At 43.9% G+C, this 21,922-nt stretch overlaps 1 protein-coding gene across 1 annotated transcript in view; it reads left to right on the top strand.

The window, feature by feature from the left end:
* Positions 1 to 4,487: 4,487 nt before the first annotated feature.
* Positions 4,488 to 21,922, top strand: part of LOC147033573 (uncharacterized) — an 84,136-nt gene continuing 66,701 nt past the window's right edge. Inside the window, exons 1-3 of the mRNA XM_085851711.1 lie at positions 4,488 to 4,606; positions 6,791 to 6,958; positions 14,928 to 15,335. Of these exons, the coding sequence (XP_085707837.1) occupies positions 14,942 to 15,335 (394 nt within the window). The 5' untranslated portion in view covers positions 4,488 to 4,606; positions 6,791 to 6,958; positions 14,928 to 14,941. The remainder of the gene's footprint in view (positions 4,607 to 6,790; positions 6,959 to 14,927; positions 15,336 to 21,922) is intronic.

A 21,922-nucleotide genomic window follows, 5' to 3' on the forward strand; every position in this document is an offset into this window, starting at 1 on the left:
CATTGGTGCATCACTGCACGTGACCTCCAACCGTCAATTCTCACGATCATTCTCTCCTCACCATCGAGTGAGATGCAACTCCCAATTAACACGGGCCTGGCTTACAACGCCATGTTCATGGCACTGTGCGAACACCAGAAAGCAGCCATTTGCTGGAACAACCGAGTGAAAACGTGAAGCGCTCACAAAACGTCAACGGGCAATTATCACCTCCCGTTCAGCCTGATACGAACAAGAGCCAGCCAGCATCTGTAGAGCGGGCGTCAAACGTCGATGGAAAAAAGCGGTCCTGAGGTAAATGATTTGAGACCACAACCCTGTTTGACCGTCAAAATGAATTGTTCAGGAAAAGCTTGCGGTGTGTTTAATGTCTCAAATATCCTGTAAGTCCAATGTGAAAATGATAACCAAAATATAATGTAAATAAATCGTCTATTTCCAAGCCAATGCGTCTATGAAAAGGGAATAGAATGAGTCTCCATTGGGTTAACGGCCATCTATCTATCGCGTGCATGAACGGTAATATCGCTCATGCAGAAATTAAAACTGACAAAATCATACGCCATGAAGATGTCATAAAGAGGAAAAGGTTATCCCATAAGAAAGAAATGGAACCTGTTCTCTACCCTTCTCCAACGTATCAAAGTTAGAATCCCACCAGAGAAGGGGATGGGTCTATTCTGAACATGCATTTATGGAAATAACTGTCTGAGGACCTGGCTGCTGCTTGCATTACTTGGATCCGATTCTGAAATCCACAACAATGTTCTGTGGGAGAACATGAAAATTTTAAATGATTTGAAGATTGACAAAAGAAAAATGTTCAATTGGTGATAGAATCACTCAAGCATTGCAAGTCTACAAATACCTATCAAATGGTGTAATGAAGGAAATATCTGCTTGAGACAAATAACTGACAAACTCTCCATTTATTGTAATGTGCAAGGTGTCCACAAAGTCTTGTTTGGTTTGATTGCAATAAAATGTGAAAACTGGAACAAGACTTTGTGGATAATGGATATTGTTGTGGGCTGAGGATCATTTTGGACGAATGTGGATAAAAATATTCAATGCAAACACAGGTCAATGGCCGTTTTGAAAATACTTGCAGTGTACCCACCCTACGGATGATCTTATTCCAAGCATGCAACATGTTCTTCAAACACATACCTTTAATTGGGTGGTGTATCGGCAACTGACTGCTGCCTCGATCGCTCCTAAAAATACTGTTGTGGGCTGGGGTTCGGCGGTGATAAACGACCTCGGTGTGGGTGTGGGTTGAAGGTAAGGTGGAGCAGTGGAATCGTCTCCCACCGAACACCCGGAATTTAGGTCGTGACTCTCAGATATGTCCGAGAGTTCATGGGTCCCTTAGCGGACCGTGGTCGCCAATATTTTGACAGCGTGGGGTATGGTTAATTCCCTAATTTCAATATACCTAAATACCCACGTCGTCCAACTACCAGGGAAAACCACACCCTCGCCGGACCTCGGGCGGAACGGACCATTTACCGAGCCCGATCCGGGTGTAAACCGAGCGGGGGATTACCAAGTTCCGTCGGTCCAAATGACAACTTACCGGCCCGAACGGCCTTACTATTTCTCAATACGCACCTTGCTAGGCCAATGAAAGAAAACACGAACAACGAACTGGAACATTTAACAGGGGTTTATTACAAATAACAATTGGGAAGGGAGGCAGAGCAGAGTTATCACGAATAAGAAATGTAATTCACAATGTACAAGGCACATAACGATTTTACTTACAGACGGGGCCCACGGACACTAAAGGAACATCAGAAAGAGAGGGGGAGATGCCAACAGCAGGGTGCAGGGACAAAATGGATGGAGACAGACAAATAAGGGATGTGGGAAAGAATGAGATCCAGGGGAGGATGCTAGATGAACACAGAAGCAAACTCTCAGGGAGTTAAAAACTGGTTTAACGGGAATATTTTTGGTCTAACAGGGTAGGAAAGATTATGGTTTTGATGTGGGTGATAAGCAGCTGTCTTGAAGACCTGGAGAGAAGAATGAGATTGAAGAGAATGAGGAATTTGGTTCCACAGGTGGTGGGGGGGGGGGGGGGGAAAGGAGCCATTCTGGATTTTGGGAGTTTTAGTAGGAGGATGATGATGGACTGTGTGTGCCCTACAGAAACCTGAGGGGTCAGCACGGAGAGGGCAGAGGGTGCAAGACCAGAAAGTACATAGTTGAATACAGAGACCCGAAGATATTGAGCCAGCCATCCTAACCGTTAAGCCAACACCAGATTAATTGTCGTTGGTTATCTCGGTATGCGAGCTTCAGAAGGTGGAACGGTGCCCTCCCAGATCTCAAAGTATCCACCTTCGTGTCGTATATGTGTAAGTGTGTGCGTGTATAAGTTGTTGACTGTGTCCACACATGGGTGGGTTTCAGGAGATGAAACAGAGACCTAGCAGGTCACAAAGTATTCGTGTGTGTGTGTGTGTACCCCCCTTCCTCACTCCCCATTTCCACCTCTCCCCCTCTTCGCTCCACTTCCCTCCCGGAGTGTATAACGGCATGTGGTGAGGCGTTGCTCTCCCCCCACTCCCACTTCCTTGCTCTCCCCCCTTCCTCGCTCTACCCCTCCTTCCTTGCTCACCCCTTCCTTGCTCACCCCCTTCCTTACTCTCCCCACCCCCTTCCTCGCTCCTCCCCTCCTATCTCTCCCACTCTTCTTTCATCCCTCTCTCTCTCTCCCGCTCCCCACTCTCTCTTCTCCCACACCTCTCCCCTCTGTTCCCCCTCTCTCTCTCCCCACCCCTCTCTCTCTCTCTCTCTTTCTCCTCCCACACTTCTCTCTTTCTCCTCCCACACCTCTCTCTTTCTCCTCCCACACCTCTCTCTTTCTCCTCCCACACCTCTCCCCCTCATTGTATGTTGAATTGTTGCTTCCCCCTTTCCTCGTTTTCCTCGCTGCTCTCTCCTTTCTCTCCCTTCCCCTCACTTCCTCGCTCCACCTACTTCCTAGGTCCTCCCCCCTCCTCTCTCCCCCCTGTAGATACATTTTTATCATAACGGGTTTGAAGGTGATGAAATAAATAAATTGATGATAGTTAAAACTTGGTATTAAAATGAAAATGTTAAACCTGAAGTAGAATGTACTCAAGTATGATATGATTCTTTTTAAGTATGTATCCATTGGGAATTAACATAATTATATTTCTCTTTTTATGGAAAGATCACCTGACTATTAAAGTTTATATCAGGTTGAACTTTGCCAGTAAGTTGAATATAAAGAAGAATTGCCTATCATTTTAAAGCTATCTTAAGGAATTTTTATAAAAGACACAAACAAGTTGGAATGTGTAAATAGCGAGTCGCCAGGCAGGAAAGCGTCCTCATACTCTCGATAAAGCCTTCCTCTCCGCTCTCCCCTAGAGAGGGAGGTCCTTGAGCCCGGTAGTAGTGCTGGCCAAAATGATTGGTTAGAAACCAGATAAAAATGAACAGTCCGAGGCAAAATTTTCAAGTTCCAAAAATCAACTGCACAAAACAAGCCGGCCGATGGATTTGAATGCCAGATCGTGTCTTCCTCGCTGCCGGGACTTGAGGAACAGCTGCCGGTGCCGGTGCAGGTTGTGATTGAGGGGTTGTAGGTGTGCAGCAGTCAGGTCCTGTTCAGCTTCAGCAGGCTTCAACCTGTCAATGCTGACAGTAACATGTTTTCCATTGTCGTCAATGATGATTTCTAAAATCCTCAATTTTCATCCGATTGACTTGAAATTTGGAGAGGATTTATATTTCAGGTCGCTGAATTAAACCAGCCAATTATTTTTGAGGTCAAATTTGTTTTATGGATTTTGCAAGTATCGTGCTCTGAACGACGTTTTCTTGTTATTCTGTCTGTCTGTTTGTTTGTTTGTCGCCTACAGGTCACAATTCCAAACCGATCTTCACGAAACTTCACCACATGGTAGAGTTTGTCACAATCAAAAAGCCTATTGTTTTTGAGGTCAAAGGTCAACAAAGAGGTGAGATTTCTAAAATCCTCAATTTTCATCTGATTGACTTGAAATTTGAAGAGGATTTATATTTCAGGTCGCTGAATTAAACCAGCCAATTATTTTTGAGGTCAAATTTGTTTTATGGATTTTGCAAGTATCGTGCTCTGAATGACGTTTTCTTGTTATTCTGTCTGTCTGTTTGTTTGTTTGTCGCCTACAGGTCACAATTCCAAACCGATCTTCACGAAACTTCACCACATAGTAGAGTTTGTCACAATCAAAGAAGCCAATTGTTTTTGAGGTCAAAGGTCAACAAAGAGGTGAGATTTCTAAAATCCTCAATTTTCATCTGATTGACTTGAAATTTGAAGAGGATTTATATTTCAGGTCGCTGAATTAAACCAGCCAATTATTTTTGAGATCAAATTTGTTTTATGCATTTTGCAAGTATCGTGCTCTGAATGACGTTTTCTTGTTATTCTGTCTGTCTGTTTGTTTGTTTGTTGCCTACAGGTCACAATTCCAATCCGATTTTCAGGAAACTTCACCACATGGTAGAGTTTGTCATAAGCAAAGAAGCCTATTGTTTTTGAGGTCAAAAGGTCAACATCGGCCAAAGGTCAACAAAGAAGGTGAGATTTCTAAAATCTTCAATTTTCACCCGATTGACTTGAAATTTGAAGAGGATTTGCATATCAGGTCACTGAATTAAACCAGCCAATTATTTTGAGGTCAATTTTTTTATGGATTCTGCAAGTGTCGTGCTCTGTAAGACGTCTTCTTCTTCTTCTTTGTTTGTTTGTTCGATATGTCGGCCATCCTTTGAGCTGGGAAGCTGAAATTTTGGGAGAAAAGTGTCGATGCACTTTGGCAAAGCCGGTGTTTTTTAATTTTTTGATTAATCAATTAATCTATTAATTGTTTTAATTATTATCGATTTATTAATTACCTATTTATTTTCTTTCTCGTCCTGGCAATATCTCAGGCACCTTTTGAGCTCGGAACCTGATGTTTGGACACGACGGTGACCGAGTGATTTGGCTGTAAAGAGTATTTTTGATTTATCGATTAATAAATTAATCGATTATTTATTCATTTTTCGATGAATTACTTAATTTTCGAAAAGTTGCAGATTCAGATGAAACAGCGGTGGTTTAGGTATGCGATTAGCCAATGAAGAAATTAATTACTTTTCGATTATTCTTTATTTATTTTAAATATGCAATTAATCAATCAATTCTTGAACACTCCCTCCCAATTCTGCGGAAGGCGCCCCGGCAATGTCGCGCGCTGGAGGATTTGTTACTTGCTTATTTATTTATTTATTTGTTTGGCGTGGGGCGGTGTACTTTGAATGTACCGCCACTTGTTTATTTATTTTAAAAAATTCTCTCATTCCTCATGTTCACTCACTCCATTTCTCTGCCCATCTTCATTTCCTTTTCCTTTTCCTTTTCTCTCCCGACCCATAAATTTACTTTGTAAACATAGATTACGTTGCATTAACAGAATAATGAACAAAAAAAAAAATAAAGATTTAATCATCATCTTGGATTCAGGGAAAGGTTGACGAAGTGCAAGAGCCACAGTGCGAATCATGCGCACACTGGGCCGGCATAACAGACACGTCCCCACACCACACTGGGCAAGGATATGGACAGACAGACATACTGACATGACCGTGCTTCACAGGTGGGGTGATTCATCAGTGTGCGTACCATCCGTCGAATGGACGCTAAGCCGGGTGTCCCGTCTGCTTTCATCGATTTGTGAATGTTAAAGATCCCACTGCGTCCTTCACCAAGAGTAGGCGAGCTATCACCGGCACCCCCAGCGAAATTACTCATTCCTGCCACGACTATAAACTGCTGGGAAGACGACAGCAAACAGAGAAAGACAGTTTGATTAGAAAACGGACTCATTACACTTGACACACAATGGGAACCGGTTCGGTGCGTCTCACACGATGGAAACAAAATGGCGTCCAATTGCAAGTTCTGAGACTCTCCTCCCCCCTCCCCCCACCAACTGAAGTAGTTTTTAAATTAAATAATGAATATATTTCCCCATTTTTTTTTCGCCACCCTTGGGATACCCCTGGGCATTCGGTATGCCAGGTAATTGTCGCATTCACATCCCCCCCCCCCCGTCGTTCCCCAATTTAAATTGCGTCATTTGAATGGATATTAATTATAATATCATATGGAACAGGCGAAGCCTCGAAGCGAAAGTAGAATTCTTCTTACATTCGCTTCTGACTTTACCTATTCCATATCAGTTTGAAACTGAGGCTATACATGTTATCATATGGCCTGATGATTTTGACAGATCTGAGGTCAGTCAGGTGCATAGCAGACAATGCTGCAATTTCTGGTTACTTCAGCCTGGATTCGGGATCAGCGATCAAATAATGTAAATCACGATTAAAATTTATTTTTTCATGATGCGGAAGATATCTTTATTAAAATCAGTGGAGGAAATATACACCATGTCTGATATTTGGGTGTTTCATGTCTCCGACGATGCCTTTATCTCCCGGCATGCATCATTCCCCATGACAAAAAACAGAAGCAAAAGGGTCATAGCCGACGACATGGATTCCAAATTGCCAGGGTATTGTGTTGTTGTTGTTTTTTATTCTCTCATGTGCATGCTTTGAGTATGAAGCTCACTACGTTCGCTATTATTTGTTTGGTGTTGGTGTGGCGCACGCATGATGGGCCGAATGTCCTCCTGCGTCCAATTTCCTTGCGTCTCAGTGCATCACCAAAAAGTAACGGTGTGTTCACATCGTTGCCAATGAGTTGTTTCCACAGCGCAGAAATTGACGGCGTGCGTCACGAACCGGAAGTGTCCAAAGTTGCGGAACCGGAAGTGACTCCCCACATGGTTTTTCTTGCCCTCGTGAGGGATGACGTTTCATCGGACTCTTCCTGCGGGGGAGGAAGTCTCCTATGTGTCGATTATATGATCGAAAGGATGAGGTAAAATGTTATCGAGTTATTATTGTTGATGTATCAACATTATTTTGAGGACGAGGATAAAATGTATAAATAAATCCCACGAGAGAGAGACAGACAGAAAGAGAGAGAGAGAGAAAGAGAGAGAAAGAGAGAGACAGAGAGAGACAGAGAGAGACAGAGAGAGACAGAGAGAGACAGAGCAAGAGAGAGACAGACAGACAGACAGAGGGAGAGACAGACAGAGGGAGAGACAGACAGAGGGAGAGACAGACAGAGGGAGAGACAGACAGAGGGAGAGACAGACAGAGGGAGAGACAGACAGAGGGAGAGACAGACAGAGAGAGAGACAGACAGAGGGAGAGACAGACAGAGAGAGAGAGAGACAGAGAGACAGAGAAAGACAGACACAGAGAGAGAGAGATAGAGACAGAGAGAGACAGAGAGAGACAGACAGAAAGAGAGAGCGAGACAGAGAAAGAGAGAGAGACAGAGAGAGAGACGGAGAGAGAGAGAGAGAGAGACGGAGAGAGAGAGAGAGAGACAGAGCGAGAGAGACAGACAGACAGAGCGAGAGAGACAGACAGACAGAGCGAGAGAGACAGACAGACAGAGCGAGAGAGACAGACAGACAGAGCGAGAGAGACAGACAGACAGAGCGAGAGAGACAGACAGACAGAGCGAGAGAGACAGACAGACAGAGCGAGAGAGACAGACAGACAGACAGAGCGAGAGAGACAGACAGACAGACAGAGCGAGAGAGACAGACAGACAGACAGAGCGAGAGAGACAGACAGACAGACAGAGCGAGAGAGACAGACAGACAGACAGAGCGAGAGAGACAGACAGACAGAGCGGGAGAGACAGACAGACAGACAGAGAGAGAGAGACAGGGAGAGAGACAGACACAGAGAGAGAGAGATAGAGACAGACAGACACAGAGAGAGAGAGACAGAGAGAGATATATATATATATATAGAGAGAGAGAGAGAGAGAGAGAGAGAGAGAGAGAGAGAGAGAGAGAGAGAGAGAGAGAGAGAGAGAGAGAGAGAGAGAGAGAGAGAGAGAGAGAGAGAGATATCAGAGAGAGAGAGTGATATCAGAGAGAGAGAGAGATATCAGAGAGAGAGAGAGATATCAGAGAGAGAGAGAGATATCAGAGAGAGAGAGATAGATCAGAGAGAGAGAGATAGATCAGAGAGAGAGAGAGAGATAGATCAGAGAGAGAGAGAGATAGATCAGAGAGAGAGAGAGAGATAGATCAGAGAGAGAGAGAGAGATAGATCAGAGAGAGAGAGAGAGAGATAGATCAGAGAGAGAGATAGATCAGAGAGAGAGAGAGAGATAGATCAGAGAGAGAGAGAGATCAGAGAGAGAGAGAGAGAGAGAGAGAGAGAGAGAGAGAGAGAGAGAGAGATCAGAGAGAGAGAGAGAGAGAGAGAGAGAGAGAGAGAGAGAGAGAGAGAGAGAGAGAGAGAGAGAGAGAGAGAGATCAGAGAGAGAGAGAGATAGATCAGAGAGAGAGAGAGAGATAGATCAGAGAGAGAGAGAGAGAGAGAGAGAGAGAGAGAGAGAGATAGAAAAGAGAAAGAGAGAAATAGATAAGAGAGAGAGAGAAAGAAGAGAGAGAGAGAGATAGATCAGAGAGAGAGAGATAGATCAGAGAGAGAGAGATAGATCAGAGAGAGAGAGATAGATCAGAGAGAGAGAGAGAGAGAGAGAGAGAGAGAGGAGAGAGAGGGAGAGAGAGAGAGAGAAAGGAGAGAGAGAGGGAGAGAGAGAGAGAGAGCAGAGAGAGAGAGAGAGAGAGAGAGAGATCAGAGAGAGAGAGAGAGAGAGATCAGAGAGAGAGAGAGATAGATCAGAGAGAGAGAGAGATAGATCAGAGAGAGAGGGAGAGATAGATCAGAGAGAGAGAGAGAGAGAGAGAGATAGATCAGAGAGAGAGAGAGATAGATCAGAGAGAGATCAGAGAGAGAGAGAGATCAGAGAGAGAGAGAGATCAGAGAGAGAGAGAGATGTATAGATCAGAGAGACAGACAGAGCGAGACAGAGGAACCATTTATATAAATACAAACTAATTAATGGTAGTCACCATGGGTTTACCAAAGGTAGTTCCTGTTGAGCAAATCTTTTAGAGTTGGATGAAGCAGCGTCTGATTTGGTGGATGAGGGAAAGGCAGTGGACAAAGTATATCTATACTTTAAGAAGGTATTTGATAAGGTACCACATCAGAGGTTGTTAGCCAAAGTGAGGGCTTGTGGAGTGGCTGGTCAGGTAGTTAATTGGATTGCAAACTGGCTTAGTGGTAGGAAGTAAAGAGTACCTGTGAGTGTGAGGATGTTGTTGCTGGGAGGATGAAAGTAGCGGGGTACCTCAGGGATCAGTACTCGGACCATTACTATTCATTATTTACATAAACGATTTGGATAGTGAGGTAAAGAGTAAACTTTCCAAATTTGGGGATGACACAAAGCTTGGAGGTGAGGTGGATAGCAGAGGGGGTGGTTATCAGATTCATGAAAGTATTGATACTTGTTTCGATTGCGCAAAAGATTGGCAGATGGAATTTAACCTGAGCAAGTGTAAGGTGTTTGGGATGGGAAAGAACAATGAAAATAGAGATTACAGGATGTAAGGGGTGATTTTGGAGCGTGTCACACAGGAGAAGGATCTGGGGGTGGTAATAGATTTGGGAGGTAATCAGGCAGCACAGTGCCAGGCAGCTATTGGTGGAACAAATTGGGTTTTCGGTTGTATTTGGAGGGGGATCAATTATAAATCACAACAGGTGGTGTTAACATTGTACAGGAATTTAGTGAGGGCTACATCCAGAACATTGTGTGCAGTTTTGGTCACCACAACTCAGGAAGGACATAGATGCCATAGAGAGGGTTCAGTGCAGGGCTACTAGATTGATTCCGGGCCTAGCTGGACTCAGCTATGAGGAGCGGCTGAAGGACACAGGGCTTTATTCACTAGAAAGGAGGCGGTTTGAGGAGATAATGAAAGGTGTAGATAAAATAAGTGCAGATGAATTAATTATTCAACAGATTAGACAGTGACAGGACCAGGGTCTATAGCCTGAGAGTAAAGAAGAGGAGAGATAAGACGGTAGTAAGGCAGGGGACTTTCACTCACAGAGTAGTTAACGCATGGAATGGCTTCCCTGGAAAGGTAGTGGCAGCAGAAACAGGAGATAAGTTTAAATTAGAATTGGATAGGTACCTGGAAGTTATGGGGATGTTGCAGGACTGTTAGGTAGTTTGATCATTGATGGGTGATTATGTGCACATGTGTGTAATGTTGTCTGGGGGGGGGGTCTCTTGAAGGGGTCGTGTGTGGTTGATTGTGTGTTTATCGTCCAAGAACCACTTTAGACCAATCCACCCCTACCCCCTCCTAAAAACAAACAAAAAAAAGAAACCTTTTTTCATTTTTCTTTTCTTTATTTATTTATATAAAATGGTGTGGTGTTGATGTGGCACACGCGTCATGGGCTGAATGTCCTCCCCCGTATCTGATTTCCTTGTGTTTATGATCATTATGATGAACAATCTCACCAGGATCAGCATCAGCAGCAAGAGTCGCTCAAACCTCCTGAGACCGTGTTTGTTTTTATGCCGTGCACAAACTTTAGCACATCACGAGTGATGAACGTTTTGGTCAAGTTTCATCGAAATTGCTTGTGTAGTTTCGGAGAAGAAAGCAAATCCATATTTTGGCGGTTTAACCTCCCCTGCCCCCCGCAAATCCCCGTATACCCCCTTAATGCAGATTTTTATTTTGGTCAATACTCCTTCCTTCGGCATCAGATATGAAGCTTGTGGCCAAGTTTCATCAAAATTGTGTTTGATTCAAGCGACAATGACCGAAGTGTTTTCAGACTGTCTGACTTGTCTAAGGGCACTGCTCGATCGATAATATCTTGCACGCAGACAAACAGAGACAGGGGTGAAAATATAACCTCCTTCTTCCACTTTCGGTGACGGAGGTAAAAATGTCAAGGATGTCGGGATGTTCCTCCAGAAAGTATGTAAATAAGGTACAGATGGTTTTGAGGAATGGACATGTGAAAGCACCACTACATCTTTCTTTGAACATTGGTTGTCCCGAGAAAAGACATGATGTGTGTGCGTGCGTGCGTACGATATAACTTCGTCTTTTCCAAGGACAACCATTATTCAAAGAAAGATGTCGTGGTGCTTTCGCGTGATCATTTTTCGTGACCATCCTGACCTTGTCTACATCCTTTTCGTACGAACATCCATCCACCCTTTTACATTTTTACCTCCGTCACCGAAGGTGGAAGTTGGAGGTTATGTTTTCACCCCTGTCTATCAGTTTGTTTGTCGGTGTGCAAGATATCTCAAAGTTGTCGACGGATTCGGACGGAACTTGGTGGACACGTTGGGTGTGCGACAACGAATAATTGATACCATTTTGGTGAAGATCCAAATCTGGACACGAGAATTTTTTAATTATTTAAGGGATTCTTCACCATTGGGAGATGAGGCTGAAAACTATATATTATAGCATGCTATTTCAAAAATATCCTGGGCCTGATGTGTTCTACTGGATCAGGAATTGTGTAGCGGAGGTATGCGCTCTATCAAGTGTCCTTGTAGTTTAAAATGTTTTTATTTATTTTATTTAGAAATATATAGATGTTCTACTACTGATTTACAAATGTTGTAGTATACACTTTGAAGATGATCTAACATTTTGAAGAGTACGTACTTTATAGACGTGTGGGCTGTCACCGACTTCGTGATAATATTCCACCATTAACCATACCTATAAAGGTCTGATTGGCCCTCGGGGAAAAATGTGTCTTGCGGCTTCGCCCCCACAAGGCTGATTGACAGTCGTAGTCCCTCCTACCCCTTTTATGCCCTCCTGTTCCTTTACAAAGGAATGCAGTTTTAAATACTTTTTGTGAAATCCTTTCAAGCTAATAAAATGACAAGCCAGTAGGCGGCGATGGGTCGCCGAGCATGGAAACTATAAGATATAGAGCAAAATGGATGTCATATAGCGGATAGGGGATCACCTTAAGATTATGCATATCAAATCTCATCCAGTTCCATCCACTGATAACTACTCGGTATCCATTTGAATGAAAAGTACCGAAAATGCGGTTTGAAATCGGAAATCCCCAAAGTTCGAGGGGGTGCTGTGGGTAAATAAAGATCTAAATCGAAAATCCGGCTCGATCATTTGTGCACAATGTATTCCAGACGATTAGTGTGAATTTTCATGACCATCCGACCATAACCCGAGGAGGAGTAGCATTTGGCGCGAAGGCACCTCCAGCTCTCGCATAATATAGATTTTTGCACTAATTGACCTTTGACCCCTGACCTAAGCGAAATCGGTCAATATGTCCTGAGGCAAAGTTGTAGTACTCATTGAGTACCATGAACCTGCAAAGTTTCATTCGTATCGATGCACTCACCTGGTCGCTAGGGGGCCTTCAATTTTCGCCAATTTTCGCGCATACCCTTATTGTTGGGGGTGCTGCGGGTAAAGTATTCCATATATCACAAAAACCGGAATATATTTGATAGAGCATCACCTGTAGATCATTCGTGCCAAATTTCATAACCCTTCGTGGGATGATGGCTTTCGGAATTGATTTCGCGTGAACGGTACCGATTTTGAATGTTTTTCAGTTGTTTCTAGGGAACCAAAGCGTCCCGAGCAACCATCACAATTTCCAAAGCACTAGGTCATAAGATGTACCTACCGCCCGAGTTTGGTCAAAATCCGCCCATGTTTACTACCAATTATGCTGATGACAAATGAACAAACATCCAAACAAACAGACAGAATTACTGACAATTAGCGTCACCTATTTTGGCGACCCAACAATATCAAAGGATGTTGCACCAAGTAAAACTCTGTTGGATGGTACCAGAGTCAATGCCATTGAGAGAGCAGCTCGGAAATACGGCGTCTGATGATGACGATTATGATGAACGAGAAGAAGATTTTGTGGTTTTTGACCGATCTCAATTTTTTTTGTCGCTTTTGCCACGGTCTTGAGTCCTGAAAAGTCATCCCTGCCTCAACAATCACCTGGACATGCCAGGTAGGGTCTCATACGTAGCCTAAGTGACTTTTTAGAGAAGATACTCCAAGTTTAGTTTTGTACGTAGCGGATGGAACCGACCTTTTTTTTTCCGCATCATCGCGACATGGAAAGTGCTGGTGCACTCTCCGATTCCCATGAGGTGTAAAACTAGAGGAATAAAATGTCCAGCGTGGTTGAGTGGTGATGTTTAGAGTGCTATTAAGGAGAAGCAGAAGGTACGTATTCGGTGTTAAATAACACAACTGCAGTCCGACTGTGTACATCTGTGCATCGTGTCATGTTTGTGAAGGTCTCGTGAACGAATAGTGTGTGGTTGGTGTTGTAGTATATTTCTCACCCAAAAAAACCACCCTCAATATTTTTGTCACCGATCTACACAAAATACCTCATAATGATAAATTGAAAACATGTTTTTAGAAATTTTTACAAATTTATAAATAAGTGAAAACCTGAAATGTATTGCGTCAATAAGTGTTCAACCCCTTTGCTATGACACTCCAAATTGAGCTCAGGTGAATTCAATTTTAATTGATTGACCATGATTTGGAAAGAAACACACCTTCATATATAAGGTCCTACAGTTGACAGTGCATGTCAGAGTCGAAACTCTACCATGATGTCCAAGGAACTGTCCATCGAACTCTGAGATAGAATTGTTTACAAGGATTTACAAGGAATTAAGGCGCATGAGGAGGCCATTCGGCCCATCATGCCTGCAGCACATCAACACCACACTAACTCATCAACACAAGATCCAAAGAAGAAAATGGGTAAAAAAAATTTCAGTGTTTTTTTTGTGGGGGTTTTTTGTAGTTTTTGTATCCCCCCCCCCACCAGAGGAAGGGGCATGGACTTGGGTAAAAAACACACAACATCAACCAGTTAACACCCTTTGATCCTTTGACGAGACCCCCACCAACAGCACTCCGTACACATGAGACAATCACCCATCAATGCTCAAACTACCTAAAAGTCTTCTCAACATCCTAATACAATCTCCATAACTTCCAGGTACCTATCTAATTCTAATTTAAACTGATCTACTGTTTCTGCTGCCACTACCTTTCCAGGGAGACCATTCTCTGCATGAACTACTCTCTGAGTAAAAGACCCCTACCTTACTACCATCTTAACTCTCCTCTTCTTTACTCTCAGGCTATGGTCCATGGTCCTATCACTGTCTACTTTGTTGAACAATTCATCTGCACTTATTATGTTTATACCTTTCATTATTATCTTAAACATCTCTATCATATCTCCTCGTAACCACCTCCTTTCTAGTGTATAAAGCCCTGTCTCCTTCAGCCGCTCCACATAGCTGAGTCTAGCTTGGCCCAGAATCAATCGAGTAGCCCTGTGCTGAACCCTCTCTATGGCATCTATGTCCTTACTGTATTGTGGTTACCAGAACTGCACACAATATTCTTGATGTGGCCCTCACTAAATTCCTGTACAATGTTAACACCACCTCTTTTGATTTATAAATGATCCCCCTCCGAATACAACCTACAACCCCATTTGCTTTACCTTTAGCTGCCTGACATTGTGCTACCTGATTACCTCCCATATCTATTACCACCCCCAGATCCTTCTCCTGTGTGACATGCCCTGTACGCAAATCTGTGGCAGGGGGACCAATCATTATTCGCTTTCCTGGTTTTCATGGCAGAACCCATGACCGCTTGTCCTTTGGCATCGGTTAGTGTAGTCTGGTGCATCGTAGCCGTGGCGACTTTCTTCGATTTCCGACTACTATTCCATGACCGTCAAGTTGGAAGAAATTGGTTGTTGTGGCTGAAGCCTAAATTATTGTTGCCCGTTTCTGTGTCTTCCCCAAGGAAAGAAGGGGCATTAAACAACAACAATGACCTGTTATTGTCCATGTTTCTGTGCAGGTTCCTGATAGAATATGGACTTGTCAAGAACTCGGGGCAATGCCAATCCCACCCCAGACTGGTTGGCGAGCCAGGGTTTTACAGAGGAGGTGCTCCAAGCCGCTGTTACAGAGTTAGGGACCGAGATCCTCGGGGCGCTCTGTGCCCGTGCTGAGCCTGCTCCCGTGAGGCTTCGACTATGTTCTCTGGTCGCACGAAAGTTCACCTTCACCATGTATGCTGAACTCTGCCATTACATGGAGTTGTGCTCTATGCGACGACAATTAGAATCGACCAATGCATGCAAATGTGGGAAAGATGCTGAGGAGACCGGAGGACCTGTTGGAAAACCCTCTGGAATCCTGCAGATCAAGGCACAAGATGAGGCCTCAGTTGATCCTGGAGAGGAGGGAATAAATCCAGAGCATGGTGAGTAGTGTTAACTGCAAACAGTTTTTCCATTTTTGCAAAAAAAGCTTCATATCCCATCCTCCTTACATAGTAGGATGGGATAAGGTCATTCTGCATGTATGTGTGTATGGATGTAATGTGTGTGTATGTCTAAAAATCATCCAAAAAAAACCGCCAAAAGTCAATCCCGCTGAAATTTTGCATACGTGCTGGGGATATCTGGGGTCAGGTAGTAAGCACCAACACCCTCCGCCCCTTTCTAAACGAGTCACCTTACAGGAGTGGGTGTTTCTTGCGAATGCAAATAACATCAGGGAATTCTTTGCCTGTGTGTATGTCTGATCATTTTAGAATTGCAAAGGGCTCGGCCAAACTCCACCAAATCTTGCATACATGCTCTGAGTCTGCATTGTCAGGAAATGGACACAAAATAATCCCCCCCCCCTACACACCTCACCACTCCACCGCACTCACGCGAGGCTGTGGGGATGAGTTATTTTCACTTGTACATGTGGCACAGTGCAAATGGTTCCCGACCCCTGCTGGAGTGAGGGGGTTGCGAGGCACGGCACAAAATTTATTTTCCCCATCTGATGAATCACCACCCCCCCCCTCCCCCGCCCCCATCCAGGCATCCAGGCCACTCTTGAAGGGAGCGGGTGTTTCTAGCTGTGTTAAAACAGGGAAATTCTCTGTGTGTGCACGGCTGATTCTTTTTGGATTGAAACGGCTGGGCCAAACTGGGGAGACGATCTGCAATTTTCACCGACTCTCAGTGCATGTGCAACAGTGCCCCCCTAGTAAAGCCCCTGGACCCTCCTCGTGAGGGGTCGTTTTACGTTCTGGAATTTCACCCACGAGTAACGTCGTGTTTGTCACTGAAAGGGAGCGCACGCAATGTCGATGTTGGCACCGTTCGTCATTTTGTTTTCCACTCGGGAAAGGTGGATTTTTGCCGTCCAAAACGTTTACGACACATCTGAATTTTGGTTGATTGTACGACCATTCTGGTTGTCTTCACAACTACAACGCTCGAGGTGAGACGTCGTAGTAATTTTTATTTTCAGCAAAAATATATATATATATACAGATGAGTAAGTTTTTCTCGGTCAATTTTTCCTTTTGATGTTTCTTTTTTTTTTTAAACAACATTCAATACTTTTTGTTTGTACAGACGTGCAGAGGTACCGCTTATGGATGAAAACGCAATGGATTGAAAAAGGAGATTAGCGCGTGAGCGGAAGCGGAGGCAAAGACAGAGGCTGAATGAGGGGCAGGTGGAGGAGAGGCGACAATCACAAGCACAATACAGGAGAGTGCGGTGTGAGAATGAAAGCCAGGAAGCTGCTGAGAGAAGGAGGGCGAAAGCGAGGCAAAGGATGGCTGCAAGACTGAAGAACGAGACGCAGGAAGAAGCTGACAAAAGGAGAGCGGATGCGAGACGTAGAGCCACTGAAAAGATGGCGAATGAAACACAAGAACAGGGTGAACTGAGGCGACGGCGGAATGCAGAATCGATGGCGCGAGTGAGAGGCTGTCGAAGAGCCATGCGACAGGTTGACAACTCGACTTTACTTTGTGCAACAAAGGTAAATCCACAAGCCTGTGAGTTATGTTCTTTACAACTGGGCTGTGATGGGCGGGGGGATGCTCTTGGCCCTGTCATTTTTGACGGGCTTCACACGAGTATTTAATGAAGCACACACTGATTCACGAAGGATAGTTATGACTTGCACTTGGGATGAAAGTCCCACAGTACAAACTTTGAAAGAGAAGGAGCAGACGCACAGGCGATGGAGCTGCACATCAGATGGAGGGAAAGGAGGTGAGTGCTGCCCCACAAGAGAAGCTGTGCAACAGGATGGGAACTCGTACCACGGCTCGACACCGGAAGCCCAACAACAGGACGAGGATAACAGAAGGAAATGGTGCAAACCCACCTCCGGAGAACGAACAAGGACCGGGTAAACCAGACCACATGACACTGACACAGACAGAAGTGATAAAAGTAAGAACGGTGGATGATGATGAATGGGAAGACAAGGAAGAACACCCAAAGTGGGGAAGAGGCAGAAAACTAAGATGATTATGAGCAGTGTCGGCTTCTTCTTCTTCTTTTGTGTGGTCTGATCGTTGGTCATTCAAGATGTAAACCCAGGAGATCTCAACCATTCTCGGGCCTGCTGAGCAAGCCGTGCAAGAGTATTCCAGCTTCCTTCCAACTGGTGGATGGGACATTCTTCCACCAAGTGTTCTGTTGTCTGGGGCTCTCCACAATCACAGCAACCTGGTTCCAGCTATACGTGCAGACCTTAAAGCATCCATTGCCTGTACGCAGTCTGTTCAGGCGGCACCACTCCCTTCTCGGAAGTCTGCAGCCAGCTGGAGAGGTGGAAATGGGTGGCAGATGCTGCAGTCTGCCTTCGTATTCACCTCCTTTTACACTCTGAGAGGAGCCACTGTTGGCTGCTGCCTGAGTTGTCAGCCTCGATGTAAGACTGGGCTGCCCCGTTGAAAGGTTTCCGACTCTTGAGTCATTGAGCTTGCAGTGGTTCGTGTATCTTGGTGTAGAAGGGATGAACTTCAGAGTCAAAAGCTTTACGTGCAGCATGTCTAGTTGCTGCTTCTCGCCTTCGGTGGTGAGGCGGGATGCCAGTGAGCAGATTTAGGCGGTGGGTGGGTGTCGGCCTGAAGCAGCCAATGATGACTCTTAGAGCAGAATTGAGCTGGACTTCCACTTTCCTTGTGTGTACGCTTCTGCCCCAAGCAGCAACACAGTACTCTGCAGGAGCATGAACCAATGCCAGTGTGGTGGAGCATAGCATTATTGAATCTTCTCCCCAATCATGACCTGCTCATCAGTGTAGGCTGACAAGAGTTTGCCAACAAAATAGAGGAGATCACTAAGAGAGAAACCATGACTAGATCCAAAAGAAGGCAAGAAACATAAAAAAAAATTACAAGTTAGGAGACAAAACCGAGCACTCAGAAAAATGTAGGATGTAAGAGTGTGACTCATTTAATTCTCCTTGCAGGCTTCATCATATATTCAATGTATTACTTAAAATAGGAATGCCAAATCTCTGGCAAAAGCAAACCACTCTCAACATGTCCTGGTTTAACGGAGGTTGTATGACCAGTTGATCCATGCGGTCCCCCGAGGTATCTTTCATGTCGATGGAAACTTTTGTGAAACTTTTGTGCCTTTCACGGTCAGGCAATTTAGGTGAAAGTTGAGTCGAGTGAATAGATATTCCTAAATAGTGAGTAGCAGTTTATCAAGTTTGACGTGCGAAAAGATAATTCTCACGAACAATAAGTACTTTCCATTGTTTCACATTGAAAGTTGGTACCACCCTTCGAATCTCTCCGGATATATTCCGATGTGAAACACATCTAACACATGTCGTACTACATCTTGGAAGTTTGTCTATTGTAACGGGACAAGTCGACAGTATCCCTCGTGATGCGACATTGTGCCCTCTGTGATTCCAATGATATTTGTTGGTAATTCCAGCGTTTTTTCAACAGCAGTGCTTTTGGTTGAGATGAAAATCAGTTTTTGCCTGATTTCTTGCATGGAACGGCGGAAATGCTCAACTTTAATGAGCTCTTTAACGAGACTAACAAAAGAAAACTGACTAACACTGTACAGTTCTTTAAGGTAGTTGTCGATAAACTGAAAAATACTTCTTGCTTCCCTTTACATGGTGGGTGATTTTGTTACCTCCACCACCTAAGGTGAAGGAGGTTATGTTTTTACCCCTTTCTGTCTGTTTATCTGTGTACAGGATATCTCAAAAATTTGGGGACGGATCCGGACGAAATTTTGTGGACACGTTGGGTGTGTGACAAGGAAGAATTGATTCGATTTTGGTGGAGATCCGAATGCAGATCTGGATACAAGCATTATTTAATTTTAAAAGTAATTCTTCACCATTGAGAGATCGGGCCAAAAACGATATAGTACTGCACAAGTCTGAAGACGACGATAGTTCACGAGCGGTATTTGACGATGTAGATTGTTTCAGAAGTCAAGGATGAGACAATGTGATAATGTTTGACCAAGTTATAAAAATGATCAACATGATGTGGTACGAGTGACAGGTTATTAGCTGCAAAATGTCGAAAACCCGGTTTCGTTCAACAACTCAAAAAATTTGACCTATGGATAACCTTTAAAGGTCACAAAACAATGTTGTGGACATTAAAATAAGGAAACAGGATACGTGCTATAGCTTATTAGAGTTAGTTCGTCGAAGAAGGTCGAAAACCCGGTTCGATTCCCACAACTTTTAAATTTTGAGCTTTGTGACCTTTAAAGGTCAAAGGTCAAGGATTATGACCTTTGGTGCAAAACTTCCTCTGGAACATTCCAGGAACAATATAACGTCATATAGGCTATAAGGCATTTCGCACTCATCGGATTATCCATACTTTGATGAAATCAGCGTAAAAACAAACTTGAAGGGGGCGCCACGGGCAAGGTGTTCAAGATAGAGCAAAATCGTTTCAAGACTTCAGGTGGGGAATGACCTCAAGACTATGCATAAAAAATATTGTCATCCTAGCTCTCAAAGTTTGGGCGGTCGTATGATTTTTATGTCAAAATTCGAAATTTTCTAAGTTCGTGACCTTGACCTCGTGACCTTCACCTTGGGACGAAAATGAAAAATTGAGCTCCGTGGGGCTATGCAGGTGCCATTGGGCTAACCAAATACCGAAAGCACTGCCAGATTCGACAAACCCCTCGGAGAAGATGGATTTTTATGTCAAAATCGCAATTTTCTAAGTTCGTGACCTTGTGACCTTGACCTTGGGACGAAAATGAAAAATCGAGCTCCGTGGGGCTATGCAGGTGCCATTGGCTAACCAAATAACAAAACCCCTGCCAGATTCGACAAACCCCCTCGGAGAAGATGTAAATTGAAATCGGCTACCCCCTAAAAACACAATTCGCAATTTTCTAAGTTTGTGACCTTGTGGCCTTGACCTTGGGACGAAAATGAAAAATCGAGCTCTGTGGGGCTATGTAGGTGCCATTGGGCTAACCAAATACCGAAACCACTGCCAGATTCGACAAACCCCTCGGAGAAGAAATTTTTTACGTCAAAATTCACAATTTTCTAAGTTCGTGACCTTGTGACCTTGACCTTGGGACGAAAATGAAAAACCGATCCCCGTGGGGCCATGCAGGTGCCATTGGGCTAACCAAATACGGAAACCGCTGTCAGATTTGACAAACCCCCAAGGAGAAGATGCAAATTGAAATCGGCTACCCCCTAAAAACACGTTTTTTGGGCGTGGCTCCGCCCATAATGGGCACACCACGCCCATTTTCAGGAAAACACAACTCGATCATGATATTAACCTCTCACCAAAATTTTGTCAAGATCTGATCAAAACCCACGGAACTATGCTCGGGACAGACAGACAGACAGACAGACAGACAGACACACAGACACACAACAATAACGAATATAGTGGTCACTTATTTTTTTCGTGAAAATATTTTTTCGTGAACCAATTATTTTTTTTCATGAAAATATTTTTTCGTGAACCAATAGCATGATATTTCAAAAATGTATTGGGCCCGATATGTTCTCGTGGATCAGGTACTACGTGGCGGAGGTATGCGCTCTTCCGAGTGCCCTTCTAGTTTTGTATGTATTTGTTTGAAGCTTGTCTTGTTTGAAAGCCACTGTGCACTTTACCTCAATTTCACATCCATGATCCCTTTCATTAAAGATGTGACGCACAACACCTGGAAATGTTCCTCTACTTTTGTTTGAAAACATAAAACTCTTCGCCACTGAAACATCTTCCTTTCGGGCCGAGGGTGGTCTCGTTCTACTTTTTGGTTCCCACATGCAGAGGCTCCAACCAACAATTTACAAAGACGTTCTTGAATCGATCATCTTCGAAGAGGCACACACATACAATATAGCTTGGGTGCAGAGGAGATCATCGTCGATAAAGAATATTCTGGGGGAGAACATGAAAATGTCAAATGATTTGAAGATTAAAAAAAGAAAAATCTTCAATTGGTGATTGAATCTCTCAAACATCGTGAGTCCATAAATACCGATCAAATGGTGTAATAAAGGAAATATCCTCTTGAAACAAATAACTTGTAAACTCTCCATTTAATGTAATGTGCAGGGTGTCCACAAAGTCTTGTTTGATTTGATTGTAATAAAATGTAAAAACTGGAACAAGACATTTGTGGATTATAGATACTAGCAGATACCCGTCTACGATGGGTATGGGGGACAGGACAAATCACAATTTTTAGTTACGGTAGTTTCTTTGGATGTTTGCGCCGCATTCAACAGCTCAGTTCATATTGGTGGCGTGTCTCGGTGCCTATGGTAGCGTTTGAGACCGGTTGCTTTAGATTGTTGGCCTTGACACCTCGTGCCGGATGAGTAACACGAACTACTTGACATATTCATCCTTTCTATATTACCTCCATCAACAGATTAACAACATGGCAGGATAAAATTTGTAAATGCTGAGATGAACAAACGTTTTGAACTCATGTACTTAGTTAAGTAAAGCACGTCGTCTGGGACGCAGCCGTCGGTTTGCCGCCGAAATCTCGC

The sequence above is a fragment of the Eptatretus burgeri genome, chromosome 2 (genome assembly GCF_056783735.1).
Source record: "Eptatretus burgeri isolate ZD-2024b chromosome 2, Ebu_testis_v1, whole genome shotgun sequence".
Classification (NCBI taxonomy): Eukaryota; Metazoa; Chordata; class Myxini; order Myxiniformes; family Myxinidae; genus Eptatretus; species Eptatretus burgeri.